At 47.3% G+C, this 19,231-nt stretch overlaps 1 protein-coding gene across 3 annotated transcripts in view; it reads left to right on the top strand.

Moving 5' to 3' along the window:
- Cabin1 (calcineurin binding protein 1) overlaps positions 1–19,231 on the top strand; it is a 116,182-nt gene that overhangs the window by 17,783 nt on the left and 79,168 nt on the right. For all 3 annotated transcript variants that reach the window (XM_029482190.2, XM_021173768.3, XM_021173767.2), the window contains exons 10-20: positions 281–449; positions 2,324–2,460; positions 3,200–3,417; positions 5,551–5,629; positions 6,117–6,304; positions 7,268–7,420; positions 8,187–8,381; positions 10,536–10,778; positions 11,966–12,122; positions 13,278–13,393; positions 18,834–18,995. In XM_029482190.2, coding sequence (XP_029338050.1) covers positions 281–449; positions 2,324–2,460; positions 3,200–3,417; positions 5,551–5,629; positions 6,117–6,304; positions 7,268–7,420; positions 8,187–8,381; positions 10,536–10,778; positions 11,966–12,122; positions 13,278–13,393; positions 18,834–18,995 — 1,817 coding nt within the window. The remainder of the gene's footprint in view (positions 1–280; positions 450–2,323; positions 2,461–3,199; positions 3,418–5,550; positions 5,630–6,116; positions 6,305–7,267; positions 7,421–8,186; positions 8,382–10,535; positions 10,779–11,965; positions 12,123–13,277; positions 13,394–18,833; positions 18,996–19,231) is intronic.

The raw sequence follows: 19,231 nt of genomic DNA, 5'->3' as shown, positions 1-19,231 counted from the left end.
TATAATTCATGGGTCTCTTGCTCTAATCCTATCACTGGGTATTTGGTGGGTAGTGCCACTTACTCTGCCCACCCCAGGAGTATGGACTGCAGGGCCCAGACGCTCTGAGTGTCCTGAGCTCTGACCTGAGGTCTTTTCAGCTCCAGAAGGGTAGGACCATTAAGGGACTCAGGACTGCATGTTGTTGAGAAGAAAGATGTGGGTGGTGGGTTGTAAAAGAGGGGTCCAGTGGGCCCTTTCCTGCCATTGTGCGATGGTTTAATGGTCATTCTTTGTGAAGGTGATGTTTCTGGAGGAGATAAGTCTAAGAAAGGGGTAAAGCGTAAGAAGACTGTAGAGGAAAGTGGAGAGACAGCAAAGCGGAGGTCTGCCCGGGTCCGAAACACCAAGTGCAAAAAAGAAGAGAAAGTGGATTTCCAGGGCCTTCTAGTAAAGTTCCTGCCGTCCAGGTACTGGACACTTTGTGGTTTCTCTGATGTAACCTGCAAACTGCTCTTCTTTCTCTCAGCAGCGCTTTTCAGACTATTCTCACCCTCCCCTCCGGTGCCTCCCTTGTTCCCTTGATGCTTGCTTGAATACAGAGTGTGGGTGTCACTGAACTGCCTGCTTGGATTTTTCTCACCTCCTGAATACAGGAGCTGACTGGTTTATTCATTGGGGACTGGCTGCTTCCTGATTCTCACAGGATGAATGAGTCAGGAACGTGTAGTCACGATACTCACTTTTTCTTGGGGTACTTCAGGGCTGCTGCAAATGCTTATGGAAACCCCTGGAAGGAAGCCACCTGTCTTTAAGTGTATGTGTACCTGCCTGGCTTTATATTGCTATTAGTTCCATTGCATTCTGAGAAGATGGATGTGCTTCTTCATTGTATTGGTTCTTCATGTTCCTCAAAGAATTCCAGGAGAGAAGGTGCCAGCTCTCTGAAACAGGAGGACCTGGGCCCCTGCTTCTGTCCTGGGTTTTTACTGCTCCTGCTCTGGCCCTGCTGTTCTTCACGAGCCCCAGGGGCTCTCTCTCTCTCTCCTGAGCCTTTTTAGGATTTATTGTGCCAGTGGGCATGCTTCTTGGTGCCCCACTTTTCCTTTCCCGGGAGGGTGCGCTCTGGTCCAGCATTCTCCTCCATAGCATCTGGGGGCATACTTTTGGCTTGCCAGGACTTTCTCATCTCCTGTGTCTTCATCTTTCTCCCTCCACTGTTACTTGAGTAGGGTTTCATCAGTACTCCGTCCAGATATCTCAAGTCTTTGGTTGTCATTTTGACCAGTGACAGTTTATATCAGTATTGATTCTGACAGTGCAAGAGGAATCTAGAGGCTTTAGCAGACTTATGCATCCATTTTATATCAATACACTTAACTGCTCTTTGTTCCCTTCCTACCATCTCTCCTATGAGGGTGCAATTCTTAGAACTAGGGCTGTGTTTAGTGCACAGCTAAGGCAGGGCCAAGGCAGAGATGTGGCGCCATCTGCTGGTTTTTCCTGAGATGCATTACAGGAAACAGCTGCTCTTTGGAAGAGTGGAGTGTCTTGGAGTGGGTGACTCTGTCTTCCTTTTCACCCCACTGTCATACCCTGGCTCTTGTTTCTTGCCTTGTATATGTGGAGCTGTGTCTACTGTATTTGGATCAGTTTCTGTGAGGTTCGAGTATTCATTACTTTGGGTGTTCCTATAACAGTATAGCAGCTTGCTTGCTGGAGTGTACATGCAGTAAATGTGGGGTTTATAGGTGCCCTGAGTGTTCTGCTGTAGAGGTGCTACAAGGGTGGCCAAAACATGGTCCTTAGAAGAGTCTGTAGGGTGGTGCTGCAATGTGAGGAGCTCAGATGGGTGTGCCATGTCCCCACGCTGGCACCCGAGGCCCCTCAGCACCTCTGTGTTCGCCTTTGTACCTGGTCTTGAGCTTTTGCTTCTGCTTAGCCCTTCTCTGTTGTCAGCCCCGAGAGTATTCCCACTGATTCTGCTCTCCAACGCAGAGTCCCCGTGGCTCTGAATCAACTGCTTGGTGCTGGTCCTGATGTGGGCTGTTTGTGTTTTCCCTGCTCATGGTCCACCTCTCCACCCTGTATTTATGGTTGTGTGTCTGGCGCATGGCTTTGCTCAGCAGCCATCTGTTGGTGGTATAAATGAACAAGTGTGGGAACGATCAGTCACGGAAATCTGGAGAGACGCAGCGGCTCCTGGGGCCAGGGTGTGGATGTTCTCAACATCTGTTTCAGTCAATGCTATCTTGGCTTGATTTAGTTGCTCTACTAGGAGGCGTTGGGATGCTCCGTCACAGGGAGCGGGATGGCTGTCGTGATTTTAGCATGTTTCATGTAGGTTAAGAAAACTGGACCCTGAGGAGGAAGATGATCCATTTAATAACTATGAAGTTCAGGCAGAAGCCAAACTGGAGAGCTTCTCCAATGTGGGACCTCATCGCCTGTCCTTCGACTCAGCCACATTCATGGAATCTGGTAGGAGTGGGCAGTATGCTCTGTCACTGCTGGGCAGTCTTCCTTCCATCAGCCTGGGACCTGCCTGGCTTCTGCTCTGCAGAGTGGTTCTAGGGTTTCATAAGAGTTGGAGAAAGGGCTGGAGAGATGGCTCAGTGGTTAAGAGCTCTGACTGCTCTTCCAGAGGTCCTGAGTTCAATTCCCAGCAACCATATGATGGCTCACAACCATCTGTAATGGGATCTGATGCCCTCTTCTGGTGTGTCTGAAGACAGTTACAGTGTACTTACATACATAAAATAAATAAATAAATCTTTTTTAAAAATTGGTGAAGGAGCTGCCTGTGGTCAGCTGAGGGATCCAGGTGCATACTTGCTGTGCTCCTGAGGCTGTAAACTTAACACTGGATTGAGAGGCTTGCCTTTGAAAGTTTAATGTGTGTTATCACATCTATTCTGTGTGTACCATGTCTCACACACTGTTTTGTGTGTATGATCTCATTCACTGCACATGCAGCACTGGCCAGCCCTTTTGGTGTTCATCTTAGACATGTGAACTTTGAGAGGCTTGTTTACCACTGACAAGGGTTGGAGCCAGCATTGAATCCTGGTAGCCTGGCATCAATACTTCAGTGTGACCTTAACTTCATGTAGATTGAGTGGGGGAAGCAGAACACAAGCTGTCCTCTTCCAAAGAGAAGAGAAACTGAACCCAGGAGGGCCTGTTCATTTTGGTGAGGTTGTTTTCCTTGTGTGGACAGAGAAGCAGGATGTGCATGCGTTCCTGATGGAGAACCTGACCAACGGGGGCCTCCTGGAGCTTATGATGCGTTATCTGAAGAGCATGGGCCACAAGTTCCTGCTCAAGTGGCCCCCAGGGCTGGCGGATGTCGTCCTTAGCGTCTACCACAGCTGGAGGAGGCATAGCACCAGCCTGCCCAACCCATTGCTGAGGGACTGCAGCAACAAGCACATCAAGGTGAGCGCCTCTTAAGGCTAGTGTCTGGGTCAGGGAGCCAGTGACTGGGAGCTTCCACAGGTTCAGGGCTGATCCAAGTCTAGAACTTGGGCCATTGTGTAGTTTGAGGCAGGAATCTCATGGTCTGTCTTATGCCCGGAAGAGCCCTAATGACTGAATGGAGTACTTTGTTGCCAGCCATTTCTATTAGTGGCAGTGCAATGAAGTTAAGATTCTTGAACCCAGCTGCCAAGACATCTGGACCTGAGGAAGAAGCCATGGGGAGGGCTTCTAGTGTTGTTTACTGAGATGGAAGGGGTGCCAGGGAAAAGAAAAGGAACCTTTGGCTATATTTGAAAAGCTAGGATCTATTACTAATTTAAAAAGAGGTTTTTGTGTCCATGCATGGTTTTGGGGGACTTGTCCATGCTGGATAAACACTCTACCACTGAACTGTATCTCTCCAGCCCTATGCATATATTTATCAGCTGGGAAAATAGTAGTATAAAAGCTAAGTTGGGCGTTTAGGGGAGTAATGGGGCCTCCAGCAGTAGGGAACTGAGCCTTACTCAGCCCTGTCTGCTGCATTCTCTATCCAGGCTCCTGCTGTAGTATTTTCTAGAGCTCAAGGAGACATAGGCTGTCAGATCCACTTCTCTTCTTGAAGGTAGAATGCCAGATGCTGAGGTAGGAAAACAAGAGCCATCAGTGTCTGTTTTCATTATTTTTTTGTTGCTGTAATAAGACACCATAACCAAGGCAAGCTAATAGGAAGGAGGGTTTCTTTGGGGCTTGCAGTTCCAGAGGGCTAGGAGGACATCATCATCAGGGAGTGCGGCAGCAGGCAGGCAGGCAGGGAAGGTACTAAGCAGCAACTGAGAACTTACATCTTCACAAATAGCCAGTAACTCATGCCTGCCCCCGTGGCACACCTTCTCCCATAAGGCCATACATTCTGATTCTTCACACACTGTTTAACTAGTTGGGTATGAGTATTCAAACTTATGAGCCTATGGGGTCATTCTCATTCAAACCACCACAGGGCCCATTCCAGGTAAGATCTCTGGCTGAGAGTCAGGCTGGAGTTGACATGCCTGTAGAGCCATTGCTTCCTTGCTGAGCAAACCTCACTGGAATACCTCCAAGTAGTTTTTCCCCACTGGCCTTGTTCCCTCTAGGAACAGTGTGAACCAGTAGAGCCAGCTTTTGGACTCCAGAGGTGGGGCTGACCTTTTCCTAGCTGCCTGTTGGCAGTGCCCTTTCCCTGAGTCTTAGCTTCCGTAGTGCTCTGGGGATGACACATCACACTGCTGGTACTTGTGAGTGTTTAAAGGTGGACAGCCTGTGTCTGGTCTGCTGCAGAAGTAAGGCAACAGGTTGCTTCCTCCCTAGGTAGAGCCATCCCTTGTTTTATCTAAATATCTCGGCAAGTAGCCGTTGATTGTTGTTTAGTAACAGGTGGAAGGAAGAATTGTGTTTTCATCAAAAGTAAATCTAGGCACTACAAAAGATGGCTCAGTGGGTAAAAGAGCTTGCTGTACAGCCCCTGACAAGTTGAGCATGATCCTGGAACCCATGTAAAGGTTCTCTGATCCTCCACACTCCTGCCACCACACCGTACTCACAGTACACACGTATGCACATGCGCAGTCTAACCCAAGTGGAGAGCAAAGCACTGACTGTTCAGTTCCCAGCACCCACATGGAGGTGCAGCCATCTGTGCTGGGATCCGCCACCCTCTCCTGGGGTGTCTGAGGGTGGCCATAGTGTATGCATATACATAAAATAAAGAATTCTTTAAAAAAAAAGAGGAAAAATAAATAAATACATTTTAAACAGGTTTGTAAGCAGTAAATATTCGTGCTGGTGATGTAGCTCAGTTAGTAGAATGTTTGCAAGGCATGCACAAAGCTCTGGGATGGATCCCTCAGCCCTAGAACAAACATGGTGGACCACGCCTGTAACCCCAGGACTCAGGAGATGAAAACAAGAGATACAGAAATTCAAGGTCAACCACTGGTTGCAGAGTCATTCTAAGGCCAAGCTTGGGATACATGAGACTCTGTCCTAAAAAAAAAGTTAAATTTAGACGGCCACTTCATTATTTGGCAAATCTTTGTGAGTTTATCACTCCCTGTGCTTCTCGTCCCACAGGACATGATGCTGATGTCTCTCTCCTGCATGGAGCTCCAACTGGACCAGTGGTTACTGACCAAAGGCAGAAGCTCTGCAGGTAAGAGGCATCTGCTCCTTAGTGTGGAGATTTTCTGGACCCCAAAAGGCTGAGGGAAGGAAGCTAAAGTGGGGTGTTGGTTCATGCAGTGTGGGTGTCTTCTCTGAGATGGCTTTTAAGTATCTCTGGTAAATCCCCAATACTTGGGAGGCGGCTGCAGAGGCAGGTGTGACACGCACTGCTATTGCTGTTATTTGGGACTTGAGAAGCTAGAGTGCTGGCTTTGGAGTGTCTACTCAGGGCTATGTCTCAGCAGTTCTCTCAGATCCGTCTAGTGGCTTCCACCTGGCAGAGTGCACATGAGCTCAGAGTCCAGTCAGGGAGGTTAGTGGCCCCCTTCCTCGAAGCTCCCGGGTCTGTGCACCTGTACCATCTGAGCTCCCCTCTGGCCTGCTGCTCACAGGACGACTCAGTGCCTCTCATGGGAGGGCAGGAGGGTGTTGGGATGGTGTACATGAGAGGCTCACAGTGCTCTGATGGTTTTCAGTGTCTCCCCGGAACTGCCCTGCTGGTGTGGTGACAGGCAGGTTTGGGCCTGACTTCCCAGGCACCCACTGTCTGGGTGACCTCCTGCAGCTGTCATTTGCATCATCTCAGCGGGACCTGTTTGAGGACGGCTGGCTGGAGTTTGTTGTCCGTGTTTACTGGCTGAAGGCACGTTTCTTGGCACTACAGGTTAGATCCATGCTATTACAGGGAGGGAGGGCAAAGAATTGGCCATATTGAGGAAATGTACATCCATAGCCCTACTGGGCTTGGTCTGAGGACATGGGGTATGGTGGGGAACTGCGAGCATCTCAGCAGCCCAAACATGACTGCCATTCTGGAAAGTACCTCAGTGCCCACCACAGAACTGTGGGAGGGATTCTGTGTTCCTTAGCAACCCCTACTCAAGATTGCCTCAATTGACCCTTTCCGTTTTCCTGAGAAACTCAGGCAAGTGTCAGGGATGGAACAGAGCTCTCCAAAAGGAACAACTCATCTGTTTTTGAGGGTTTGAGGAAGCTTCTCCTTAGAGCCTAGCTGGGAAGGCCGGAGTGACTTGGCAGTTCCCCAGTACCAGTCAGTGTTATCAATTGGTGTCAAAGCCTGTGTCAAAGACAGCCAGATCTCAGCAACTGCAGCAGCTTGGTCTGAGGGAAGCAACACACTTAGTGTGGAGGAGGATATCAGTTCTACACTTAGGACAGACCTTGATTCTAACTCCAGGTCTGCATGACATCTGGCTGTGCTAAGCTAGCATTGATGTCTTCACCTGTGACACGCGTTAGTGATCCTGCATTTCACAGAATTGAGGCATGGGTCGCTCATTCACTTACTCAGTCAACAAATATTTGGCTAGCCCCACTTTTCTGGAAAGCCTTTTTTGGGGTAGAGTAAGAGGATAGCAATACTGAGTTATAAAATTTAGCTTTGTGGCATATGTCTGTAATCCTAGCACTTAGAGGGATGGAGTTTAAGGCCAATCTGCATTAGTTAGTATCAGATCAGCTTGGATTATGGGACCCTGTCTTTAAGCAAATAAGGAAAAACAACTTAAGGGTGTCTGCATCTAGACCAGGAATGTGTGGGACCTGAAATAACACAATTAGTTCTCTACTTTTTGCCCCCATTTCTTGGTTTTTTTCTTCTGAGCAGGGAGACATGGAACAAGCCTTGGAGAACTATGATATCTGCACAGAAATACTGCAGAGCTCCAGTGCTATCCAAGCCCAGGCAGGGGCTGAGCAAGGGGACATAGTCATCCGCCTGCCCAACCTTCACAATGACTCGGTTGTCTCTCTGGAGGAAGTGAGTGGAAGCTTTTAATGGTATTTTCTTGGTGGAAGCCTTATTCTGAGTTGATCTGTCAGATCCACCAGACCTGATCTGCTCCTGTGGAATAAGAGTTGCCCACGTGCTGAGCAGGAGGTCCTGGAAGGGGAGTGAAGCAGGACAAGGAGCTTGTCCACCATCAAGTGTGGAAGCTTTGAGCAAGCCTGGAGTAGAAGTAGCTGTTCCCCTCTCTTTCGAGCAGTGGCAGCCCTAGCAGAGATGGAGGGATGTGCTAGCTATGCAGACCGTGCTGGCCTGGCTGTGGGGTGGAAGAACAGGCAGCTGCTGGTGGTCCCCGTCTCCCTGTGCCCCCTCTGCCTGCTGCAGTTCCTCATCTGTGATGGGTTCACATGGCTCAAAGTAGCTTTTAGATTCCTCTGCCTTTGAGTGTTTTAGGCACTCTGCTGCCTGTGTGCCGGGATGCATTGGGCCTCTGGTGGGGAAAGGGCCCTGTTAGTCAATAATGGCAGTCCATGGTGGTTCAAGTCTGGTTTGCTGAGCTGTGACTGTGAAGCTTTCGCACTGATAATATACCTCGGCATTAATGTAGACATTTTTGAAGGAGTGTCCACATTGTGTGGACGCTGATATGTGTTACGTGAGGGAGCCTACTGTTGGGTGAAATGGAGTGCTGGAGTATGTGCTTGTCTTTCCTGTCTGGATGGGATGACTCAGGCGGTGGCTAAGTTCGGGGAAGAGGTGAGGGATTCTCCCCCAGACCGCACTTTTGGGTCCTTTTCAGATTGATAAGAACCTGAAGTCTCTGGAAAGGTGCCAGTCCCTGGAGGAGATCCAGCGGCTGTTTGAGGCAGGTGACTACAAGGCTGTGGTGCATCTGCTCCGGCCCACGTTGTGTACCAGTGGGTTTGACCGAGCCAAACACCTGGAGTTTATGACGTCCATTCCTGAGAGGCCAGCCCAGCTGCTTCTGCTGCAGGTAGGTGCTTACACTTGAGTCCCACCCATGTTTATATTGCCTTCACTTGTGTATGAAACAATAACGAAAAGAGACAAGTGGGAGCTTAGCCTAACACCGAAAATGATGTCAGGCCAAAGACATGGTCAAGATTGGGATAGTGTTAGAACCTAGGAGTTTAGATTTTATTATTCGGTAGGATTGCAGTTTTGCCTCGGTAGGATTGCAGTTTTGCCACGGGAGGAAAGAATGGTTAAGATATCCTCTGTCATTGTTAGCACTCCCGTCCTGAGTCGGATTGACACAAACATGGCCAGCCTGGACTCTGTCTCCTTCTGGTTTATGCACTAATACCGCCTGTACATTAATCTGTTGGCTCTTTCCCCTTTGGGTCGGAAGGAGGACAGAAATATTCCAGCCTCTTCACTTGGCGTTTTAATTGTTACCTTTCTTGAACTGGGAACTACTGAAGAGGTGCAGCTGTGAGAACAATTGTTTCTTCTCAGCCATGGTCGGAGGGAGGAGAGAGATGGTTTAGGAGAGTGGAGAGGAGTAGGAGGGTGCTTTGGCTCCTGGCCTGGGCGGTGGGTGAGGTAGGACCCTCCAGAGAGCAGTGAAATGTGTCTGACACATCTCTGTTACACTGAAGGGTACTTAGAATGGTAGTGTGTGGAGGGGAGAGCCAGTATGCTGAGTGTCAAAGAGGAGGGATGGGGCCAGCCCTCTGTAGGATGGCCCCCATGCTCAGATATTATCTTGTTCCTGTCAGTAGATGTGGCCGGAAGCTTTTTTCTTGGGAGAAGTGTTGCCCTGTATTATGGGCTGTTCTAAGGACTGGGCCATACACTATGGGGCTTCTGCTTCTAGGAGTAAGTGATTTCCGATTGTTGCTGCCTGTTTCTTACTGAGTGGAGTGATTATTTTTTATTTTTAATAATTAAAGTTTTTTTTTTCTCATTGGATCTCCCCCCCCCCCCCATATGTCATTTGTTATTATTAAATCATGACTTCATTTTTGTTTTGTTTTTATATGCAATGCTCTCAGTTTTTAATGTTGTCAGGATCTGTTCATGCTCACAGGTAGATGGCTGTGGTTTTCTTTACTGTGCGTTTGTGTCATTGTTCCTAGGTTGGGACAGTGCTCATCTGCTGTTCCTCAGAGTGCCTGGCAGTGGCCAGGAAGGCTGTAGAGGGGAGGAGGGAGCCATGCTGTCTGCAGCAGTGGTGAAGGGATACCCTTCCTTGCTCACCCACAGCGGCAGCCATGGTGAATGGCTTGCTTATTTTAACTTGGCTGCTTTGGCATTTCTGGGGTTGAGCATCAAAGTTGGAATCCTTCTCACGGTGAAGGGAAGGATACAAGAATGAGCTCCCAATTCAGCAGGCTGCTTTCTATGTTCCTCAGTGTGGCTAATAGTTCTTCTCACTCAGGTACTTTTTAGATGTTGCTATTCTGGGTTGTTAGTCAGACTTTTTAATTGTGCATTGTTGGTTTGTAAGAATCCTATTGATTTTTGTCTATTTAGTTTGAACCTAGCCTCTTAATGAAGTTCTTATTTCTTTTTACTGTTTTCTGTTTATTTGTTTAGGTATGTGTTAGTATTGTCCACAGAGAGTGGTAATTTGGTTTCAACACTAGTTGGCAGTTAGTCTTCTGCTTTTTTGTTCTTTCTGGCCTTGAGCCTTATGTTCTGTTAGAGCAGTGGTTCTCAACCCTCAAGATGCATTTGGGGGGTCAAGTGACCCTTTCTCACGGGTCACATGCCAGATATCCTGCATATCAGACATTCACAGTATGAACAGCAATAAAATATTTATGTTTTAGGGGTTAGGGTTAGGTTAGTAACAAAGGGAATTAGTCACTTGGTCTCAGCTCTGCTACTTGCTGGCTCCATGGTCCAGTTCATAGAGGCCCAGATTTATAAATGGGAAGATTAGGCACAAAAGTAAAAGAGTTTTCTAGAAGCGCCCTGGCGGGTGGCCTGCCACATTGCCATTGTTCCCAAGTCAGAGTGTGCTCGTGCCTGCCTTAAGGCTGTGGAGCTGCTCTTGTGGTGGCTGCTCCTGGGTCTTTGGTCCTATCCTTTGTTTTCCCCCAGTCTCAGACCTGAGGTCCCAGTGTGGTGTGTCAGGTGGACAGCACACCCCTTGTTTTGTTTTTCTTCTTGTGTTCAGGACTCATTGCTGCGGCTGAAGGACCACAGACAGTGTTTTGAATGTTCTGATGTGGCTCTGAATGAAGCGGTCCAGCAGATGCTGAACTCAAGTGAATCTGCAGCCAAGGAAGAGTGGGTGGCCACAGTGACCCAACTGCTGCTAGGCATCGAGCAAGCACTGTCGTCAGACAGCAGTGGCAGTATCCTTAAGGAGTCATCCTCGACCACTGGCCTTGTCCGCCTTACCAACAACCTCATTCAGGTAACCCAGCTCTTCTTGATCCTGTGCTGTCTCAGCAGGCGTGTCTCTGATAGCCCTTCTGAGGTTCACTGCTACTCACCAAGTTATGTACCCGAGGGACACGTTGGCTTCTCTGGCTAGGACTGTGGAGTGTGAGGAGGCAGCTGCCCTCAGATACAGACCTGGAGCTGCTTCCTCTAGAGGTAGAGTTGATGTAATACTGGTATAACAAAGATCCTCAGACATCCTGTTCCAGAGGGGCAGAGGTAGGCTTAGAGCAGAGGTTCTGTCTGCATTTAGTGTGCCAAGAGGCAGAGCGAGGACTAGAGTCCAGGTCTGGCTACTTTCTGGGCTTTCCTATTCCTCACGCTAGCTACCCTAGAACTTCGGGTTGAGAGGTAGTACTGCTATCTTAGGTTGGCCACAGTGCCCCCTGTTTCCCAGGCCAGCGTTGGGGCACGCAATCTTCATTGAGTGTCCTCTGCTATCTTCTAAACTCATACTTTGGCCATGCATAAGTCCTGCTAAGCCACAGCTTCCCTCCTCTAGGTTTATTTTACCCTCCATTTTGTTCTGCCATAGTCTAGGTCCCTGCCATTGCTTTGATGAGCTGTGGAAGCCCTGTAGTAGTCCTTCCTGTACCTTGTACTTTTTTAGTCCAGTCACCATCCTGCCACAAATACGAATGTCTCCTCCCTTCCCTAAACCCTTCACATACTGTCTGGGTCGGGTGCCAGGGTGCACGGATCTCCAGCTTTTCCTCTTCTGTTTTCTTAGCTGAAACTTTTCTGGGCCACCTCTGGGATCCTGGCTTGTGAATGTGTCCTATGCCCTCATGCCCTGCCCTCTCTGGGTGTTAGGCATACCACAGTCATTTACCTGGAAGCCTTGAGGGCTTCTGCCTGCTCACCCTGTGCATGAAACCCTATTGCCACTCCTGCTTTTATGGTAGTGTCTATATATGCCCACACGGCTCATAGCTTCTCCATGCCTGCCTTCCCCTGGGTGTTAGGTCCCCTCGCCATGGTCAGTAACTGCATGTGGCATGAGATTGCCATTGGTCATTCTGGGAGTCTGTCTGATGACAAACTGGGATACTGGTAGGCAGACAGCATGCCTCACCTCCTCCGGAAGGTGTTACAGCATAGGCTCATGTCAAGAGGCCTGAGGAGGCCGCCATGTTGTGATGTGCTGGTGTCCTCTGCCAGGTCATCGACTGCAGCATGGCTGTGCAAGAGGAGCCCAAGGAGCCCTATGTCTCCTCTGTGCTGCCCTGGATCATCCTGCACAGAATCATCTGGCAGGAGGAAGACACTTTCCGCTCCCTGTGCCACCAGCAGCAGCTCCAGAACCCAACAGAAGAAGGTGCGTGCACTGACTGTAGGCTAGGAGGGATGGGCCTTTCCTGTCCCACGCTGTGGGGCCCTGTGGCCTTGTCCCAGGTATTGTGAGTAGGATTATGCTAGTGAGCTGCCCAGCTTGTTGAGCCTCTGCAGCACTGTAGGATTTACGCCATAGGCACACCTCAGGGTACCCTCGCCTCATGGAGACCCTTTGCTCAGTGATTTTTGTTTAATATAAATGTCTAGTAATGAATGTCTGTAGGATGTATTTGTACTAAATTGTTTTCACAAAAGACTTGAGTAGTGAAACGTGTAACCATAAATGTTTATTATTTTTCTTATAACAATGAAAATTACCCATACCGAAGTGTTTTCTAAAAGCTGCCAGCAAGAGCTGGACATAGTGGCAGATACACCTAATCCCGGCTCTTGGGAGGTAGAGGCAGGTGGATCTCTGTGAGTGAGTTCAAGGCCAGCCTACTCTAGACTGCAAGGTCCAGGATAGGCAGAGCTACACAGAGAGAGCCTTTCTCAATGAAAAGAAGCAGGCAAGCTGTGGGCAAGTAAGTAAGCAAGAGGAAATAGTTTAGTGCCCTCAGCTAGGGTAACACACCCAGGGAAGAGCAGACATGTTCTGTGGACAGGCGGGCATGGCGCTGTGTCTCTCCACTGTCTTAATTCACTTGCCCTTCCCCCAAATAAGGTGCTAATGGTCTATGCATAGCCCAGAGTTCCAAGAATCCTGGGGCTTTTGGGGGAAACTAGTAATGATTTAGTGACGCACAGATATTTAGTGGCGATTTCGTAGTCAAGTAAGCCTGAGTAGAGGAGTCTTACAGAGTTGTGAATGGCGCATGTATGACCCGACTGCTGTAACTTCTCTTTGAAAAGCACAGAAGGTGCTTTGAGAGATGTGCATCAGAAGCCAGTATTGGTTCTCAGGGTAGTTTTTTTTTTGTGTGTGTGTGTGTGAATGAAGTATTCAATTACATTTAGAAAGATGTATGATTTCAGTTGGTTTTTATAAGCATAGATTGCTTATGAAATCCAGCTAGGTAATTACTTAGAAGACAGAAAGAGGAAAGAGAAAATTCTGTGGTCATAAAAGTCCCTGAAGAAGAGGCATCCTGCCATCCTCTGCTGCTGCATGGTTTTGCACTAACTCCTGTCTTCCCAGGGATATCGGAGATGCCCATGCTCCCATCTTCCCTCATGCTGCTCAACACGGCGCATGAGTACCTGGGCAGGAGGTCCTGGTGCTGCAATTCAGATGGAGCTCTGCTGCGGTTCTATGTGAGTGACTCATTGGGCGGACAATATAAGGCTGGGGCAAGGGAGAGAGGTGGGAAAAGCCAAAGTGACTCCTTTGGGCTTGTGTTTGTCTGACTGTAGGGTCCCCATTATGCATCTTTGACTAATAATGCACATCTCTAATTTCTAAAACTTAACTGCTGAAAGTCTGAACTTGGTTCCTGTGGCTTTTTTCTTTCTTACTGTGACAAAATACTAGAGGTAATCATCTTAATGGATGAAATTCCTTTTGGCTCATGGTTTCAAAGACGTTAGTCCATAGTTAGTTGACCCCGTTATCCTTGAGCCTTTGGCATACACCATGGTGAAAGCACAGGTCCTCATTGTGCAGTCAGGAACTATTATACTGACTGTGGTCAGTCTTAAACTTGCCCACTGCGACTGATTCGTGGTCGCTCTCTGGGTTTACTGAAGATAAGCAGCATGAACCAGTCTCTGCTGATTAGGAAGCCAGGTAGTGCCAGACAAATTACAGAGCATCAAGTTTTCTGCATGTACCAAGGGAGGAGTATCTAGCTCAGCCTGTATACTTGCTAATAGAGTTTTATTGTGGCATTTATTTATTACATAGCAATTATGGCTGCTTTTACTATGCACTGGCAGGTACAAGATGAATATGTATGGTTTGCAAGGCCTAAAATCTTTGTTCTTTGGCCCTATAAAAAGTCTTCTGCTGGGTAACTTCTGTTGGGTGGGCATATCCTTTGTAGCTGTAGCTTCTCCCCAGTGCTTCTCTAGTTTGCCCTATCTTCACCCAATTTTTACTACTTATGGGGGTCTGTCATTTACTTACTGTGTTTATTATTTGACTTTCCTCCGCTGGCGTGAGGTCTAAAGAGTAGGTATTTTTGTTCACTTGGTTCAGTGCTGAATCCAAGTGCTTAATGTAGCACCTGGCACAAAACAGATGCAGATTTGTGTGAATCAGGGCTCCAGAGGAGCAGAGCTGATGGAACTGATATTAAAGAAGACTTATTAGACTGACTTACAGGACATAGTCTGGGTCGTCCAGTGATGTCTGTCTCAAAACAGAAAGGCTAAGACTCCAGTAGTTGTTCAGTCCATGAGGTTGGATGTCTTAGCAGTCCCAAAATGGGGATAGAGTCCAGGATACTCCCTGGAGAACTGCTCATTTTCAGTCTCTGTTGGAATCCTGAAAAGTTTCACTTTTTTTTATTTTAAAAGATTTATTTATTTATTTATTTTATGTATAAACATAATGTAGCTGTCTTCAGACACCAGGAGAGGACATTGGATCCCATTACAGATGGTTGTGAGCCACCATGTGGTTGTTGGGAATTGAACTCAGGACTTCTGGAAAAGCAGTCAGTACTCTTAACCTCTAGCCATCTCTTCAGCCCCAGAACTTGGACTTTTAATACCAGCTGCTGCAGCAGTATAGATAAACTTGCCAGTGAGAGTGAGGGCAAGCAGGCAAAAAAGCATAGCTTCCTTCTTCCATGTCCATTTATGTGGGCTGCCGTGAGAACATATAGCTTGGATTTAGGATGTCTTCCCACCTCAAATAATCAAGAAAATCCATTACAGGACTGCCCAGAAGTTTGGGTTTTAGTTGATTCTAGACACAGTCAAGGAGACTGAGAGTGTGTACAGAGCTTTTGCATGCATAGGATTGATAGCTTGCAAAGCCTGTATTGCTATCTAGGAGTCAGCCTGCTTCAGTGCTCTGCCAGAGTACAGAGACACTGCTTCTAGGAGGTCTCAAGGCAGCTCTCTCATGAAGGCAAGTGGGGAAGATGGCTCAGTGGTTGCTGTGTAAGGTTGAGAACCAGCATTCAGATCCCCAGAACCTATGTGTCTTAGGGTTACTAATGCATTGATGAAACACCATGACCAAAAGCAAGTTGAGGGGAAAGGGTTTATTTAAATAAAGGCTATACTTCAATCACTAAAGGAAGTCAGGACAGGAACTGAAACAGGACTGGAATCTGAAGGCAGGAGCTGATGCGGGGGCCTTGGAGGGGTGCTGCTTATTGGCTTGCTCCTAATGTCTTGCTCAGCCTGCTTTCTTATAGAACCCTGGACCACCAGCCCAGGGATGGCCCAGAATGGGCTAAGCCCTCTTAGGTTAATCACTAAGAAAATGCCCTACAGCTGGATTTTATGGAGACATCTCATCAGAGGCTCCTTCCTTTGTGATTATTCTAGCATGTGTCAAGTTGACATAAAACTATCGAGCAAGCCGGGCGTGGTGGCACTCGCCTTTAATCCCAGCACTCGGGAGGCAGAGGCAGGTGAATTTCTGAGTTCAAGGCCAGCCTCATCTACAAAGTGAGTTCCAGGACAGCCAGGGCTACACAGAGAAACGCTGTCTCAAAAAACAAAAACAGAAACAAAAACAAAACAAAAAAAATAGTGTGTAAGTTTATCAGGTGGTGTCCTTCCTCATGTGCTGTGCCTCTATGCTAGACTGGCTGGCTAGCTGGTAGGCTGAGCTCCAGGATCCATCTCTTTCTGTCTCTTCATGCTGGGATTACCAAGCACAGACCCCACTATACCCCACTTGTTAAATATGAGTTCTGGGGATCAAACTCAAGTCCTCTTCATGCCTGTACAGTGAGCACTTTGTGTGCTGTGCAGTCTCCCAGACCCTTTGCAGGCCTGTATACTATACTTAAACACTGATAGTGATCCAAGAGGAATTCTGTTGATCTTTATTCTTTGTAATGCCTTACAATTATTAATGAGGTTGGGTACGTTTTTTGCCACATCCTGTGCAGCTTGGGTTCTGGAATTCTGGTTAGGGACTATGAGGGACTAAAGAAAGACAGTGAAGTGGGATCAGATAAGAGTTCTCTTAACTGTTCCCTCTAGCATCCTGCCGCCAACCTGGAACTTCAGTATGTTCATTAGGCACAGCACAGTGGAAGGGATTAGTTTGATAGTATGTCTCTGTTGGCCATCAGTCTCAGGCTGTAAACACCTGAGTGGAGGAAGCTGTACAAGAGAAAAGCTTTGCTATTACTCTTGAGCCTGGCCCTTATGGGGAATGGCTTTGCCAATGTCCTATGGGTCATTTGGCCTTGGCACCTTAAATAGGTCATGCCCATGTCAGAATACACATTCACTGGGGCTTTCCTCACTCGGCTTCTTCCACCTCTATACCATTTTATATTTGTTTATTCTTGGTTGCCTCTCTTATAATTTGGCTGCTCATAAAATTTGTAAGTTTTCCTGTGAACTAACTTACATTCTCTGCATCATCCCCCAAATTGGTTCTCTACAGATTTTCAGCCCTTGTCTGGCGTGTCCCACCACTTTTACTGAATTTGATACATGTACCACACACCATTCCTGGGCAATTGTTTCTGGGCAGCTGCTGTGGTTTAACTTCGTGTGATGTCTCATCTACAGAATTCTGAGGTTCTTGTTTTGTCTTTGGGGACAGGGTCTCACTATGTATCCTATACTAAACTCCAGATACTCCTGATTCAGCCCTCTGAGAGCTAGGAGTATAGGCATGACCTGCACATCCAGCCAGAATGTAAACATGTAATATCAGGTCACCAGGCTTTTCCTTTATTGGTGTGATGTCCCCATTTAAGCGATCCTTCTCGGGGCCAATGGGGAGGCATATGCTGTCAAGCCTCATGGCCTGAGTTTGCTCTCTAGAACCTACATGATGGGAGGGGAGAACCGAGTCCCTCTACATGTGTGTCATGGTATGACAGTGCCCTCTCCTCCATAAAGCAAATAAACAAACAAACGTAAACAATAGAGGAAGGAAGGAAGGATGGATGGAAAAAACAAAAGAAATTATTATAGCACATGCCTGGAATCCCAGCACTTGGGTGGTGAGGCAGGATGATCAGGAGTCCAGAGTCACCTCAGGCACATGAAACCCTGTCAGTAAACAGTGAAACACATTGTTACATGCATTCTTCATTCCTTGTCAATGTTTGTTTGTTTATAAGATAAGGCAGGCCCAGTTTCACATTCCATATAGATGGCCAGTTGGTTTGAGCTCTTCATTAAAGAATTTTCCCACTGAACCTGAGGCTCCTTCATCCCCTGTGAGTACACAGGGGTTATCATTAGACACTGTTTGTGCTGATGTAAGTAAGCAGCCTGTCCAGTCCTGTGCTGGTGCCACAGATGGTCTGGTAACTATAGGATTCATGTCCTTACCTTTTTCCCATTATAGTCTTTAGGATATTCTTAGCTCTTCCTTCCATAACGTTATTAGATAAGTGCATAAAATTTTGAGAAATTGTACCCTCCCTGGAATTTTGGTTAGAGTCAGTGGCCTTATTGATTAAATGGGAGAGAAGTAGCCACATTGAACTCCTTAGTCAAAAATAGTATATCTCTCCATGTATTTCAGTCTTACATGTTCCCATTTCTTATTTCAGTTATATGCATTTTGTTTGAAGACTAAGTTTTTGTGTGTGTTTCTGGGGGTCCAAGAAGGCCTTGTATGTGCCAGGCATGTGGTCTGCTGGGGTCCTATACTTCCAAACCTGGGAATCTTTTAAAAACTTCCTATTGCAAGTAGATGCTTAAATTAATTTTTATTTCTGTCTTGTTTTGCAAACATATTGGAACATTTTAAAAAGAGATCTCTCTTAGACATGGTCTCTTAACTTATTATTTGGTTAATTATAATGGGTCATGGACTTGATGTATTTCTATATTAATGATTATAGTCTATGGATACCTTCATTCCCCCTTTCTTTTCACTCTTTATGGGTCTCTCTTTTTTTCTCTCTTATGTTAGTGCCTCATCACAGGATGGTCACACTTTTTTCTGTAAAGAAGAAAGAGTTTGTGGGCAGGAGGGTCTCTGCAACGCCTCAGACTCTCTCAGTAGAACAAAGACAACAGAACTTGTGGAGATTAAAGTTGAACTTCCCTGGGAATAAATTTAGACATAACATTTCCTATCCAGAGCCACGACTGCTTTGCTGTATTGTCCTTGTCTCTCTGGTTCTCAGTGACGGTTTGTTGGGAGGTTTTCCTCAACCCTCGTGGGGTTTAGAGTTGTTTGTCCGTATTTAGCACCATCTCCTCCATTGGAATCTGACCGTTTAAGAATTAAGTTCTGTGTCAAACTGTGCCTAAGAAAAGCTGCTGCTCAGTAAATGCACACTTAGTAAATGAATGGAGATGTACCTAGAATATCTTGTGGTGGTTCTAATGCTGGCGTGGTGTGCCAAAGTCAGGTGGGTTAGTCACATGCTTCAGAGGATCCTACTGCCAGAGCCAGCCAGAGCAGTTCTGTAGGGATATCAAGTCCTTTCTAGGAAGCAGGACTTTTGGAATCGAGCCATACAAGAACCCCAGACATTGCCTCCTCCAGGTAAAAGAGTCAATGAAGTGGTGGTCCCCCTGGGGTCCTGCTTTGACATGTAGGCTGAGCCTGTAGATCTGTTTCCTCAGGCATCTCTTTCCACTGTCACAGGTGCAAGTTCTCCAAAAGGAGCTTGCTGCATCAGCCTCTGAAGACACTCACCCCTACAAGGAGGAGCTGGAGACTGCCTTGGAGCAGTGTTTCTACTGCCTGTACAGCTTCCCCAGCAAGAAGAGCAAGGCCAGGTACCTGGAGGAGCACTCAGCCCAGCAGGTGAGGGTGAGCCTGCTACCCCAGGCCTGGCAGGGGCAGTGTTGGAAAGCAGGAGCTCCTGTGAGGACCTTAGATTTGTTGTACTGTGCAGACCCACACAGGCTGTACCTGGAGCAGGTGTGGTCTGATGGTTGATCAGAGGAAAGGGGTTTCATAGAAGATATAACCCATAATGATTCAAAATACAGCATGGCATGACAATTGTTCACAGGTTTATTTGCAGTTTGGATTACTTG

The sequence above is a fragment of the Mus caroli genome, unplaced genomic scaffold (assembly GCF_978045245.1).
Source record: "Mus caroli unplaced genomic scaffold, Mus_caroli_1 scaffold_9, whole genome shotgun sequence".
In the NCBI taxonomy this organism is placed as follows: Eukaryota; Metazoa; Chordata; class Mammalia; order Rodentia; family Muridae; genus Mus; species Mus caroli.
This window is presented reverse-complemented; position numbering and strand designations above follow the sequence as displayed.